Source organism: Musca autumnalis, unplaced genomic scaffold (assembly GCF_047663935.1).
Source record: "Musca autumnalis isolate F117 unplaced genomic scaffold, ASM4766393v1 scaffold_5, whole genome shotgun sequence".
Classification (NCBI taxonomy): Eukaryota; Metazoa; Arthropoda; class Insecta; order Diptera; family Muscidae; genus Musca; species Musca autumnalis.
In genome coordinates this window covers 188,993,809-189,009,038 of record NW_027412088.1, presented here as the reverse complement: position 1 = coordinate 189,009,038, position 15,230 = coordinate 188,993,809, and the positions used below count along the sequence as shown (strand labels likewise).

At 34.9% G+C, this 15,230-nt stretch overlaps 1 protein-coding gene and 1 long non-coding RNA gene across 2 annotated transcripts; one reads left to right on the top strand and one right to left on the bottom strand.

Annotated features, from left to right (window-relative positions):
- Nucleotides 1-4,772: 4,772 nt before the first annotated feature.
- On the bottom strand, nt 4,773-10,576 carry LOC141405587 (uncharacterized). Its single transcript, XM_073990118.1, has 4 exons — nt 10,450-10,576; nt 10,182-10,391; nt 8,253-8,380; nt 4,773-5,706 (listed from the first exon to the last, which is right to left on the bottom strand). The coding sequence occupies exons 1-4, from the start codon at nt 10,470-10,472 to the stop codon at nt 5,348-5,350; spliced, it is 720 nt and encodes a 239-aa protein (XP_073846219.1). The 5' UTR covers nt 10,473-10,576; the 3' UTR covers nt 4,773-5,347.
- A 124-nt stretch (nt 10,577-10,700) lies between these two features.
- LOC141405595 (uncharacterized) lies at nt 10,701-11,737 on the top strand. Its single transcript, XR_012413235.1, has 2 exons — nt 10,701-11,381; nt 11,453-11,737. It is a non-coding gene; the product is annotated as an uncharacterized lncRNA (long non-coding RNA).
- Nucleotides 11,738-15,230: the final 3,493 nt, after the last annotated feature.

Genomic DNA, 15,230 nt, shown 5'->3' with positions numbered 1-15,230 from the left:
CGAGACGATGATTTTACCGCAGCTTCAGCACAACAAGACATTGTCGGCGCAGTACGTGTTTGTGTTTCCGTGGGCATCCCTGTCACGATCTACTGGACAGGCTAGATCTTAATGATCTTGAGAGAGAGGTCCAAAGTTACAAGCGAGAACCTCTAGATTGACGAGCATATAAGGTAAGCATGAATACCATTAACATCGATGCTGTTGGACAGGCAGTGTAAAGTGTAAATGCCTTACTCGGAGACCATCACCATGCATCGCAGCAAAAGAAAGCCAGCTGCACGATAACATTCGATAAAAGTAACAATTTTTCCCAAGTTTGAGGATGGACCACATCGATCCATTCCTTCACGTACCTCTTATTTAAACACTTTAGATGTTAAATTAGTTTAAGGATATATAACGATGTTCGCCTGTCCCAGTACACATACAGTCGCTCTTTTCTTAGATATGCCGCATGTCTTCACAGAGGAAACCCACTGGTTCCTCATAGAAAGTCAATAAAGGACCAGTATGACTTATGTAGAAGACTTTCTACTGATGATAAATAGGATTTCTCATAGAAGGTCCTTCATTGGAAGACAAAATGAGAAGACCGGAAGGTCTTCCAGCAGAAGACTTATGGGACTTTTATAGAACACAAGCATGTTGGATTTCAATATCACCTGAAATACCCATAGACCATAATTTTACAGGAGAAGCAAGCAACGTTATAGCATGAAAAGTGTTTTATAAGATATCAATGCTGTGAGGGCGATCATTTTGAGCATTACAAATCATGTACGCATGTGAGTTAATAATGGAACCAAAAGCTAAAAAGCCTAAAAGATCCCAAAGCCAAGCGTTTCAAGGCTTTGGGATCCTTTAGGCTAACGAAGGTATATACACATTAACACGATAAAAATTATAATTAACGATAACTGCCGAAGGGAGTAACCGATTTGCAGTAGATTCTTGCAGTACTGGAACAGACCAAATGACTACAGCATTATATATGTATGTATATATTTTTGTCGAAGAAAGACAATACTTGCAGAACTGTTTGGCAAACTTCCGTATCGTCTGTTGCTTGGCACATGACTGCAAATGTACGAAGTATAATGTTTCTTAATGCCCTTGTACTTAACAACTGCGAAGCTACGTGTTTCAAAACGTCAAAAATGCGAATTTTTAAGGCAGGTAAAAGGAAAACATATATCATTTTATTTCTGATGCATTTTGTGGCATTTTCGAGGAATAATGTATTAGTGTGCAAACTGAAATATTTTGACGAAGTTTAAACAACACAAAGCAAATGACGATACGGAAGTCGGCCTTACACGTCGAGGATATGTATCTGTCGGCAAAACAAACTGCTTTTAACTCGTTTTTTAATGTTCGATTATTACAGGAAAGGCAAGGCAAATTTTGGGAATTAGATATTCCAAAATGTACGGAAAGTTTTTTTAAAGAAAGCTTTCGAATGAGCCGGGACTGTTTTGGAAAATTGTGCCAACGACTCCATTGCCTAGAAAAACAGGATACAATATTCAGGAAATGCATACCTTTAGAAAAAAGGATTGCAATTTCGCTTTACACCCTAAGGTCGTCCGCGGAGTATGCCACCATCGGGCGGCTTTTTGGCGTCTCAAAAAGCACAGTATGCGTAATTTTCAACGAATTTTGCGTAAAGGTGTGGGAAGTCTTGTCGGGGGAATACCTTCATGGCAATATTTCGACTGAAGAAAATGTGGACGAAATTGTAAAGGGTTTCGAAAGCATTGGGTTTCCCCAATGCTTTGGGGCAATTGGTAAGTTGTTTTAATAAAATATGAATTTTAGGTAATATTAATGTTATATTAGATGGGTGTCATATAGAAGTCCAGCCCCCAAAGGAAGAGGCATATGACCATTACAATTACAAGGGCTGGCACTCCATTGTACTATTGGCGTTGGTAGACTATAGGTAATGATAAATTAAGACTAACTAAAATGCCTATTAATAATATTTTTCTTTCATTTTAGATTTCGATTTATATATACAGTCAGGGACAAAAGTTTACATACACCCCCTAAATCCCGGGTATTAGGGTTAGTAGTGATTTTTATGAAATTCCAAGTATGCAGTTTTATTTCGTCTCACTAATAAACAATATTTAATAGAACAAAAGTATATTCCATTATACAAATAACGGTACATTTTACAAAAACCTAAAAATGATGGGGACAAAAGTTTACATACACCCCAAGGAAATATGCGTATTGCCGTGCAATTTATGGAATTAACAGCAAAATTTATACATTTTATTGTTTTGGCGAATGCCTCTGGGTGTCTGAGATATATTTTAGAGAAAAGAAAATAATTTTTGGGAATCAAATGCCGTTATTTAAGGTCAAACTTCTTGTATAGCTTGTTAAAGCTGAACCTTGCTTAATTCATTGCGTTTTTAGGTAATGCACTTAAAAAACCACAAAATTAGTGTCAGATTACAAATTTTGAGACCCTAGAAAGCGTTGGAGTTGTTCTTGTGCAAAATATTACTTCTTGGACGTCGATAAATGCCCGCTTTTCATCAGATTTCTCAGGAAGTTAATAAATTCCGCGGAATTCTTGGTGCAAATTACATATAGAAGGCCTTGAATTGCCTTGTAATATGGTCTGATACAATCCTCTGGCATCAATTAACTCAGAAATGTACAATTATACGAAACTTTTCGCCCCTATAGTGACGGTAATGATCATAATACGAAAACGACGTTGTTCACAGTACAAATTTCATTCTTTTTTGGTAGTGCTTACATTTTGATGCTTTGGAAGCTTCGGGAACAGGTTTGTAACAGAATATTTCACATTTCTGATTCAATTGATGCCAGAGGATTGTATCAGACCTTATTACAAGGCAATTCAAGGCCTTCTATATGTAATATGCAGCAAGAATTCCGCGGAATCTATTAACTTCCTGAGAAATCTGATGAAAAGCGGGCAGCAAGCAGAAGTAATATTTTGCACAAGAACAACTCCAACGCTTTCTAGGGTCTCAAAATTTGTAATCTGACACTAATTTTGTGTTTTTTTTAAAGTGCATTACCTAAAAACGCAAATAATTAAGCAAGGGTCGGCTTTAACAAGCTATACAAGAAGTTTGACCTTAAATAACGGCATTTGATCCCCAAAAATTATTTTCTTTTCTCTAAAATATATATCAAACACCCAGAGGCATTCGCCAAAGCAATAAAATGTATAAATTTTGCTGTTAATTCCATAAATTGCAGGGCAATACGCATATTTCCTTGGGGTGTATGTAAACTTTTGTCTCCATCATTTTTAGGTTTTTGTAAAATTTACCGTTATTTTTATTATTTAATATACTTTTGTTCTATTAAATATTGTTTGTTAGTGAGACGAAATAAAACTGCATACTTGGAATTTCATAAAAATCACTACTAACCCTAATACCCGAGATTTAGGGGGTGTATGTAAACTTTTGTCCCTGACTGTATTAATGTCGGTGCGCCTGGTCGGTGCAACGACTCATATGTTTACGAAAACAGCCAGCTAAAACAATTGCTTAAAACCCCAGTTTTTACAAACAAATTGAAAACCATAAATGGCCTAGATGTTCCCGTTTTCATAATTGGGGACTCGGCCTTCCAACTAACCGAACAACTAATGAAACCATATGCTTTTTCTATTACTTCTTCGGAGAAGGAGAAATTGTTTAACTATCGTCTTTCGAAAGTCAGAAGAGTGGTCGAAAACGCTTTCGGCTATTTAAAAGCTAGGTTTCGAAGAGTAGGAAGGGGAATTGAAAACGATTTAAAAAACGTCAAAAATATAATTAAATGTTGTTGTGTATTACACAACTTCCTTAACGAGCACAATGATCACATAAATCAAAAATGGATGGATGATGTGGGAGGAAATGCCAGAAATGACATTCCACAAATGCCTCGATGTGGAAATTATGGCAGAGCAGCCGAAATAAGAAATGCCCTTGCCGATTATTTCTGGGAACAAGGTTTGTAGAAATTAATATATATTATCTAGACCATATAATAATATCACTTTGTTTCAGAGCACGAAGTAGAAGACCAAAATGCTGAATATCATGGATTAGATTAAGATTTCTACTGACATTCACGGCACACACACACACTTTTAAGATGCAGTGTAATTCACAACAATATTTAATTATATTTTTGACATTTTTTAAGTAATTTTCAATTCCCCCTCCTACTCTTCGAAACCTTGCTTTTAAATTGCCGAAAACATTTTCGACCACCCACCCTTCTGGCTTTCGAAAGCCGATAGTTGAACAATGTCTCCTTCTCCGAAGAAGTATGTAATAGAAAAAACAAAGGTTTCATTAGTTGTTCGGTTAGTTGGAAGGCCGAGTCCCCAATTATGAAAAGGGAACATTAAACACATTAATGTTTTTGAAATTGTTTGAAGCAACTGTATTATCTTGCTGTTTCCTTAAATATATTTGTTGTGGTACCGACCACGCATGCTAAATTTGAAAAATGTATATAATATATGTCTGTATATTATACAGATATGAATTACATTACATAAATACAGATATGAATTATACTGTGATACTTCAGTTCGCGAACTTATGCTTATTTTATTTTATCGTCTTGGAACTTCAATGCAAGCATTCCAGAAGCTTATAATTTCTAAATCTACCTTCACAGAATTCAAATAGTCGGTCATATATAAGAAAGCCATATGTATATACACTATAACATGATTCCATAAAACACCAACTTAAATCATCCCTTGTTAAATATAAATTACATATGTATACATATTTATTTCAATTCATTTCTTTACAAATAGTTCAAATGGTATTCAATACATTAAGATCATTAAATACTGATGTAGTCATTTTTTATTCTGAGTATTTTTATAACTATAAAATAAGGTTTATTTCATTCCCTGTACGATGTTTCGTAGTTTTTTGCACTTATTCATGAACTTTTATTAATTTAGTATACTACATATTTTAGGTTTTTTTATTACCTATATATGTATAAATATTGCTATTATTCATATGACTAAATAATTAATACCACCTTTGTTTAAAGTAGAAAAAAACCATGCAAATTTCTATCAGGAAATGAAATACTACCTTTTACATTCATTAAAATAACTTTAAGAAGGTAACTTAATAATAAGTATAATAACTAAAAATAACAAACAATCATACTAAAAAGTTCAATCTTGAAAAATAACAATGTTTAATATTATTTAGAAAAGAAATAGAATAAATTGTATTAACAATTAAAATTGCAACGAAAAAATAAAGAGAAAAACAACTGAAAATTAAATTAACTTTGTACTAGAAAAATTATGGTTTTTTTTCTAATTTGTGTTATTGTTTTTCAGAACATCTAAAAATCCTCTAAGAATTTCATTACGTTCTTTTTCCATCTCAACAATTGTTTTTTGTAATTGAAGTCCTTGTTCACTTAAATCATTCATGGTCTTAATACTTTCCACTAACTCCTTATTAGTAACCTCTATATTTTGTTGCACTTTCTTTTTATTTTCTTTGTCACTGATCTTCATTTTTTTTGGTTTTGGTGTTGTACTACATTCATTGGGAGAAACATCTAAGAGTTCAATCTGACTGGTTGATATTTCGAATGTCGAACTGCATTGGGATTCATCGAATACAGACTCTGTCAAATCATCTTCAAGGTATTCTGCTAATGGCATATCTATAAAAAAATTAAATGAAAAAAGTATAGTAAAATTACAGGTCTTTTCCAGTACTGCAAGAATCTACTAGATTTTAATATATTTTTCGATGTCATAAAGAAAAAGTTGTTATCGTAGAAAAAATTAGTAGATTCTTGCAGGCTCTCAAGGTCTATAGAAGGTTGGCCATTCAGAGTTCTGTTAACAACTTTTAAAACAAGCATAGTAGATTTTACAATATTGCGATTTGAGTTTCTTTGTTTTTAAAACCACAACAATGTTTTTTACAACAAACATAACAATCAATTGAGCTTAGTCCAACTGTATAAACTGTGCAGGCTCTGGAACAAACATATATATAAAAGTCGAGTGGGCCGACTCATGATACCCTACAACTCTGTGAGTATGTAAAATATGCGAGCAACGTATTTCTAGACCGAATTCAGTCACACATTCCAAATTTTATCAAAATTGGATAGAAACATTACAGTTGTAATTCGAATTATTCCATTAAAAATTAAAAATTTTGTTGCATTGGTTTTATATTTAGTTTTTCGAATTACAAATAAAATGTTTCGAATTACAAATGAAATTCTCGAATTACAACTAAAATGATTCGAATTACATCTGAAAAAGGTGTAAACCAAATTAGGTCGCACATTCCAAATATCATTTCATTTCATCGCATATCTCAACCGATTCTGACCAAAATCGATAGCGTTCTTCCTATAGATAAACAATGATCTTCCCATATGTTAGACAAATTGGACAATAAATGTGACTTTTACTTTGCGAGCTGACTTACTAGTTGCATAAATTAACTCAGAAAGTGATTCTAGTTTTATCCCTAAAAGGAACATGGTTCTATTTCGGTTCCTTATGCATGTCACATACAAATGCACAAAGACATAATACCCTACTGCAGGGTATAAAAACAACGATATACGCAAAGTAAGAAAATTCTGTTGACGATCAACATAAATATGTATTTTAGTAGAAGTTTGACGATTAAGGCATTTTATTGCAAATTGGAGTCTTACTCGTTGCAGACTAGACAGCGTAATTTTATGCTACTCCAACTTTTCTACCCATTCATGCCACATTTTGGGACTGAACATATTAATACATTCTTACTAAATTGAATCATAATGTATCAAAATGAATATATTTACATATTCAAAGCATCTTTCTATATGCACAACGTAGAGAGGTTATCATAAGTATGTTTTGACAAAAACAATGCAACATCTTGAAATATTGGTCAAAAACTAACATTTTGGTATACCGATCTTCATATCTAGACGACATAAAACAATTCAGCTGGACAGATGTTTTGCACGGTGTCATCGATGCCTGCCCTATAAGAATTTAGACGGCAGCACCATCCCAAATGTTGTTGAGCCAAAACTTCTCTGGATCGTCGTGGCAGCTGACGCTTCTTAGCTGCGATAGATGGAGGATGTTGTTTATGGCGTCTGCTACTGCAGCTGTTATTTGATCTAGGGGTTCTCTCGTGTAACCTTGTACCTCACTTTCTAGATCACTAAGATCCCAACTGACATGCATGGGGGCCTATCCACCATATGGTGATTGGATGGCTCTCACGGTAACACAACAAGCACTTAAACGAAAGTATGTATGCCATTGTGTTGCTGTACTAGAAGATGGTCCACTGGAGAAATAAGGACGCACCCTGTTGTAGTATTCAGGGCGGCATTCTGACAGGTTTGTATATTTTTCCATCGCATTGAACCATACTGGCACCGCATAGCTTACCACAGACCGACCTATCGCATAATATATGGTCAACAAGGTTTCTTCATTTGCACTCCAAGTGCTGCCGGCTCGGAAATTGAGGACCTTTTTTCTCCATCTCAGCTTGTCGCAGATAGCTGTGGCATGCGTGGAAACATGTGGGATTTGACCTCTTAGAATCTTGGGGTGGCCTTAGATTTAATGGAGGAAATTTGCATATTACTCGGGTGGAAAAAAGTGATAAGATCAATCAAATATGGGTTCAACATTTAACAAATGTCATCAGGGAAGGTACCTGACACCAAGATTGTTCAATCATCCGCATAAGTTAAGATCTCAATGATGTTTGGAGGTGGTGGAATACTGTAGACATACAGGTTTAAAACTTCCGGAGATATCACCCCACATTGGGAAACTCTCTGTTTCACTCTACAGACTTCGACTTCATGTTCCGAAATTCCACTCACGCCATATAATTTATTGTTCAATGTTCCAAACTTGGCCGGAGGGTAGTCTGCTACATGTCCTCAAACAGGGTGATTGCTTGACAACATCATACACTTATGATAAGTCGAGCGCCACCATCACTGTTCTGCCACACAGCTTCCTCTGCTTATGTAAATCATGCAAATGATCGGCAACTGGATAGCTATTTCAAACGCTGGGGAGGTGTAAAGCTACGGGCGACAAATGCGATATCCGTCTGTACGATTCACCTTTGCACACAGGTTGAGAACTTTCGTAATTGTTACTTATATTACTACAAACGAGTTGTACGAGTATATTAGCCAATGAATATCATTATACGTACCGATACTCTCATCCACCACAGAGTGTATATTGTGGAATTTGTATCCGCCAAGTATACCATGCACGCGTTCGTATGGTCCCCAAGTAGAAGGTGATCCACCAGAAGGACCAATTTTTTTCTTTTCTTCGCTGTAAATGAAATAATGAAATCGATTTATTTATTTATATATGGAAAAAGTTAAAATTAAGTATAATCTCTATATGGGATGTCCTGATTCTCGATATGTGATGTCTGAATTATCGAATTGTCCGGAGCACCGAATTTTTCCAAAAATAAATCATTTATTTCCAACTAGCTGGCAAATCGTTTTGTTTTTAATGGCAACTTTTTATGCATTTTATATTTTACAATTCAAAAATAGGTATTATCTAGGCCCTAAGAAAATACCTACATTCTGAGATGTAATCACAATTTTTTCGCAAATGAATTTTCAAGCCGATACGTAATAATATATTTTTTTCCAATATAGCGTTAAACCATGGGACTACTTTGGACATTGTCTACAAATTTCAGAATATCCATTCAGACATATGGTCAAGTGGACTTTTTTTGTTCAGTGCAATCCCAGTAATTAGAAACTCGAAGGGCCCAATAAGGTGTTTTCTTTCCATACAAATATTTAACATACCTCAAAAAGTTAGCGTGGTCAATTTTCCTTTCATAAAAACTTATGTTGGGCTATGACGAACATTAAAAAAATACCCAAATCGGTCCAGCCATGTTGCTACACATATAGGCTGACTTCCGAAACGTCAGTTGCTTTGTACTCATGCATGAAACAAGGGGTTCTTAGATCGAGTTCCATACTAGAGTAATTTTATGAAATTGTGGTAGTGGGAACCCCTAGTTTCATGCATGAATGCAAAGCAACTGACGTTTCGGAAGTCAGCCTATATGTGTGGCAACATGGCTGGACCGATTTGGGTATTTTTTTAATGTTGAATACAACTATATAAATTGTGTCTTGCACAAGTCCATACTTCCCGAGATGTTGCTCATCAAGGCTATATGGATATTGTTGTAAAGCCTACGGTTAAATTTCCCTTTAAAAATAAGAAGTTTATGTATGTGTGTGGACCTCCTTCAGTCGGGAATTCAAGACTTACACCTATTGGCAGGTTTCAGCAGCGGCAACACAGTTAAATTTGCTCTTAACAACTAAAAGTGTTTGGCCCTAAAATCAAAGGTTTTTCTAACACCATTTATTTGTAATCAAGTCTTCCACACCATTACAATAGCCTTGGTCGGCCGTAAAAAATGTAGCAATGCTGAAAGCCTTAGAACTGGTAGTGTGAATGACGGACTTTGCAGATAGGATAGTCACGATATACGAATATAGCCAGGGGAACATTCCTAGTTTGACTATAATCGTCCGATCGATTTGAAATTTTTGCCATACATAGATCTCGGTGCCCTGATTATGAAAATCTAAAATTTTGCCGGCGGTCATAACCGGTTATCCGATTATTTGAACCGAAATTACGGGTAAGAACCGAAATTATGGGTGCCACCGTGGTGCAATGGTATGCACGCCCGCCTTGCACACAGAAGGTCGGGGGTTCGATTCCCCGGCCAAGCAACATCAAACATTTTTCAACGGTGGCAAAATACCCCTCAGTAATGTTGGCGACATTTCCTGAGTATTTCAGCCTTGAAAAACTTCTCCATAAGTGGTGTCTTAAGACACGCCGTTCGGACTCGGCGATAAACAGTAGGTCCCATATCATTGAGCTAAATATGAATCGGGGTGCACTCATTGATATGAGAGAAGTCTCCCTTGTCCCGTATGGGATGTTGTGGAACAATGTTGTTGTAAACCGGGCATCGAGATCTATCTATGGTAAAAATTTCAGATTTATCCGACAGTTATAGCTAAACTAGGAATAAGCCCAAAACAATATTTTCATTTGTTTCTGCAAATTTTCTTACCGGTATCTGTTTGTTAAATTGTGGAGTTTATTCTTCACTTCTTCTCCATCATAACCGAATCCAAACGACGCTAATTCTGTGGCCATTTCAGCATAAATGTGCGAATTTTTACGCACACCTCGAATTTTGTCAATGTTTTTATCCCATAAAGACAATAATAAGTCCTCTGCTTCGGTACACCACTTCTTTCTTTTTTGCTTGAGGCATTTCCTATAAAGAAATAGCATTTTGTTTTTATACATTCGTTAAAATCAATAATAATACTTACTTTTCTGTGCGCTCACATTCCATTTTTACAATATTGTGTTTGTTGTGGATGTGTTTGACAATTACACGTAAACAAACAAATGGCTACAAAAACACTTGCAACTTTTTGTACTTTGTGAAAAGAGTTGTATTTTATCGTACAAAAACAGCGTTGCATGACATAAGTATCCAGATTTTGTGCAGGATCTCAAACAAATCCGGTCATGAGAAGATTTAAAATTGTATGGTAAATCTTGATGAAGTTGACCAGATTAAGCACATAAACCCTGATAATGAAGGTTAACCCCCCAAAAAGCTCTAATATAAACAGCATATAATCTCATTTGAAAAACCCGTCCTTGAGCTGCCAAATACAACCATGCCTAAAAACAATATAAATGTTGTTTTTGTAATTGTATGTCAATGACAACAATAACAACATACTGACATACTATTTGTTTTCGTTCTGTGAAATATTTGTTTATATAAAGCAGAATTAAATATTTTCGTAATTTGCCAAAAAATTTGTCAAAAGAAAATGTTGTGTGATGTGATAGAAATCGTGGCTAATGCGAATATATTAAAGTGCTGTGAAAATTCGCTAAAATCCTGTGTAAAAGAAAGTTGTGAAATATCCATCGCAGCAGAAGAACAAGAACGCCGAAAGCCAGCTGCCACGGAAAACATTAACTGTTCCGGACGATGCAGTCACCCAAATTGACGCCATGATCCGGCATGTGGATTGAGACACACTATACGCTGCATTTGTTTTGTTTATGGTTATGACTGTTTGTGGTCCTGGTTACAGAATTTTTGAGTCTGGAACAGAGGAACCAGAACCTGTTAACTGAAATAATACATCAACGAACATACATATGTTTTTTGGTTGCTATAAAAACAACCAATTGATGTGCCGTAACAAGCGTCAACCTTATACTCACAGCGAACAAGCCGGTAAGTAATTGGGCTGGAGCGAAGATTAATGGGTTTATATTTATGCATTAAATGTGTGATGATTGTTACAGGTGAAACATTGGTGAATTCCCCGTGTCCGTGGTGGCGGAACTAACCCATGAGGGTGTTGACAAGCGGAACATGTTGAAATTGGCTCCTGGTGGCCATGTTAGTCGTTTTGTCATCTGCCGAATTTGCAGTCGTTTGCCTTAACGAAGAGATCCAACCTTCCTCAACCCAAAATTCCCTAATTAAATTGAAAATAAACAGCATAAATATTGTGTCATTTCGGGGTCCATACCTCCGAAAGTTGTTTTCCCCTAGCAAAAAAATAAATAAAATGTTGTAGCCATGAATACTTTCCATTTATTTTATTGATAAACATCAATGATGCGATAATACATATCTACATTGGACATTTCCTTGCGTAAAAATAATATACAGTGACACAGAAAAGTATACATACACCCTACAAAAATTCAGTTTTGGCTAAATCGTTGGGTTTTTTACAGCAACAACTGCACTATGTGGCTCCTTGCTGATAAAATAAACATAATTACACAAATTTATTTTAATCTAATGCGTATATTTAATACAATTGAAGAAAATCAATTTTCACAACACAGAAAAGTATACATACACCCCAAGGAAATACGAGTATTATCGTAAAATTTATGGAATTAGTAGCAAAATTTATACATATTTTAGTTTTGGCTAATGTCTCTGGGTGTCTGAGATATATTTTAGAGAAAAGAAAATAATTTTTGGGGGTCAAATGCGGTTATTTAGTGTCAAATTTCTTATATACCTCGTTAAAGCTGACCCTTGCTTAATTTTTTGAGTTTTTAGCAATTGTACTTTATAAAAAGCACAAAATTCGTAGCAGATGGCAAATCTGGAGACCCTAGAAGGCTTTGAAGTTGTTTTTTGTGCGAAATATACCTTCCTGAACGTCGATAAACGCACGTTTTCCCTCAGATTTCTCAGGAAGTGAATAGGTTCCGCGGAATTCTTGGTGCAAATTACATATAGATGGCCTTGAATGGCCTTGTAATATTGTCGGACACAATCCTTGGGCATCAATTGACTCAGAAATGTTCAATTATACGAAACGTTTCGCGCCTATAGTAAAGGTAATGATCATAATACGAAAACGACGTTGTTCACAGTACAAATTTCATGCTTTTTTGGTAGTGCTTATATTTTGTTGCTTTAGAAGCTTTGGGAACAGGTTTGTAACAAAATATGTCACATTTCTGATTCATTTAATGCCCAAGGATTGTATCAGACCCTATTACAATGTAATTCAATGCATTTTGTATGCAATTTGCGCCAGGAATTCCGCGGAATATATTAACTTCCTGAGAAATTTGAGGAAAAACGTGCATTAATCGACGTCCAGGAAGGAATATTTTGCTCAATAACAACTCCAAAGCTTTCTTGGGATTTGCAATCTGAAACCAATTTTGTGTTTTTTATAAAGTACAATACCTAAAAACGCAAAAAATTAAGCAAGGGTCAGCTTTAACGAGGTATATAAGAAATTTGACACTAAATAACGGCATTTGACCCCCAAAAATGATTTTCTATTCTCTAAAATATATCTCAGACAGCCAGAGACATTCGCGAAAACTAAAAAATGTATAAATTTTGCTACTAATTCCATAAATTTTACGATAATACTCGTATTTCCTTGGGGTGTATGTATACTTTTCTGTGTTGTGAAAATTGAATTTCTTTAATTGTATTAAATATACGCATTAGATTAAAATAAATTTGTGTAATTATGGTTATTTTGTCACCAAGGAGCCACACAGTGCAGTTGTTGCTGTAAAAAATCCAACGATTTAGCCAAAACTGCATTTTTGTAGGGTGTATGTATACTTGTCTGTGTCACTGTATGTATAATAAATAACACAAATATATACATTAACAAGTTATGTAGTTTGTATTAAATTAATTATTATTAATTAAACGCCGTAGTCCATCTTGGAACTGGATGTTCTCACAATAGTTTTCGTGTCAAACAGCCATTTAGTTGGGTTACCGTAGGATTTATTGAGGTTTTTGGTGATTATATGAGGAAGCAAGCAAGGCCCATGTTTGAGAGAAATATTACAATGTGCAAAGGCTGATACTGTCGTTCACTCCTTTCATTTATTGACATTTTAAAGCTTTTGGGCCAATATGGACTTGACCAAGAAACACATTGGGGGTTAATTTGAACAAAAGTCCCCGCGAGTTTTGCCTTTCTGTCGTTACAACTTAAGGCAGAAAGCGAAAAACTCACGGGGAGTTCAGAATAACCCTAATTATATTGCTGTAAACGGGATCACAAGGAATACTTTTGGAAACAATTTCTAGTCCATCCTCGAACATTTGAATTGTACGTTTGGAAGATTTTGGGCCATTATCTCAAGAAGAATGTACACAGTCTTACATAAGTATACGTACGCCCCATAAATCTCGGGTTTTAGAAAAAGTAATGATATTTATGAAATTCCAAGTACACAGATTTATTTCGTCTCACTAATAAACAATATTTAATACAACAAAAGTATATTCCATAATATAAATAACGGTAAAATTTACAAAAACCAAAAAATGATACTTACAAAAGTATACATACGCCCCAAGGAAATATGAGTATTATCGTACAATTTATGGAATTAGCAGCAAAATTTATACATTTTATTGTTTTGGCGAATGTGTCTGGGGGTCCGAGATATATTTTAGAGAAAAAAAAAATATTTTTTGGGTGTTAAGTGCCGTTATTTAATGCCAAACTTCTTGTATAGCTCGTTAAAGCGGACCCTTGCTGATTTCTTTCCGTTTTAGGTATTTGAGTATACAAAAGCCACAATATTAGTGTCAGATTATAGATTTTGAGATCCTAGAAAGCTTTTTAGTTGACCTTGTGCATAACACACCTTCCTGGGTGTCGATAAATTCACATTTTTCCTGGGATATCTCAGGAAGTTAATAGATTCCTCGGAATTCTTGGCTCAAATTACATACAGAAGATCTTGAATTGTGTTTTAATAAGGCGTTATATAATCCTTGGACACCAATTGAATCAGAAATGTACAATTATCCGATACTTTCCGACCCTATATTGACGGTAATGGTTATAATACGAAAACTACGTTGTTCACAGTGTAAATTTCATGCTTTTTGGTAGTGATTATATTTTGATGCTTTGGGAGCAGGTTTTTAACAGAATATTTCACATTTCTGATTCAATTGGTGTCCAAGGATTATATAACACCATATTAAAACACAATTCAAGGTCTTCTGTATGTAATTTGAGCCAAGAATTCCGAAGAAACTATTAACTTCCTGAGATATCCTAGGAAAAATGTGAATTTATCGACACCCAGGAAGGTGTGTTATGCACAAGGTCAACTAAAAAGCTTTCTAGGATCTCAAAATCTATAATCTGACACTAATATTGTGGCTTTTGTATACTCAAATACATAAAACGGAAAGAAATCAGCAAGAGTCCGCATTAACGAGCTATACAAGAAGTTTGGCATTAAATAACGGCACTCAACACCCAAAAATTATTTTTTTTTCTCTAAAATATATCTCGGACACCCAGACACATTTGCCAAAACAATAAAATGTATAAATTTTGCTGCTAATTCCATAAATTGTACGATAATACTCATATTTCCTTGGGGCGTATTTATACTTTTGTAAGTATCATTTTTTGGTTTTTGTAAAATTTACCGTTATTTATATTATGGAATATACTTTTGTTGTATTAAATATTGTTTATTAGTGAGACGAAATAAACCTGTGTACTTGGAATTTCATAAATATCATTACTTTTTTTAAAACCCGAGA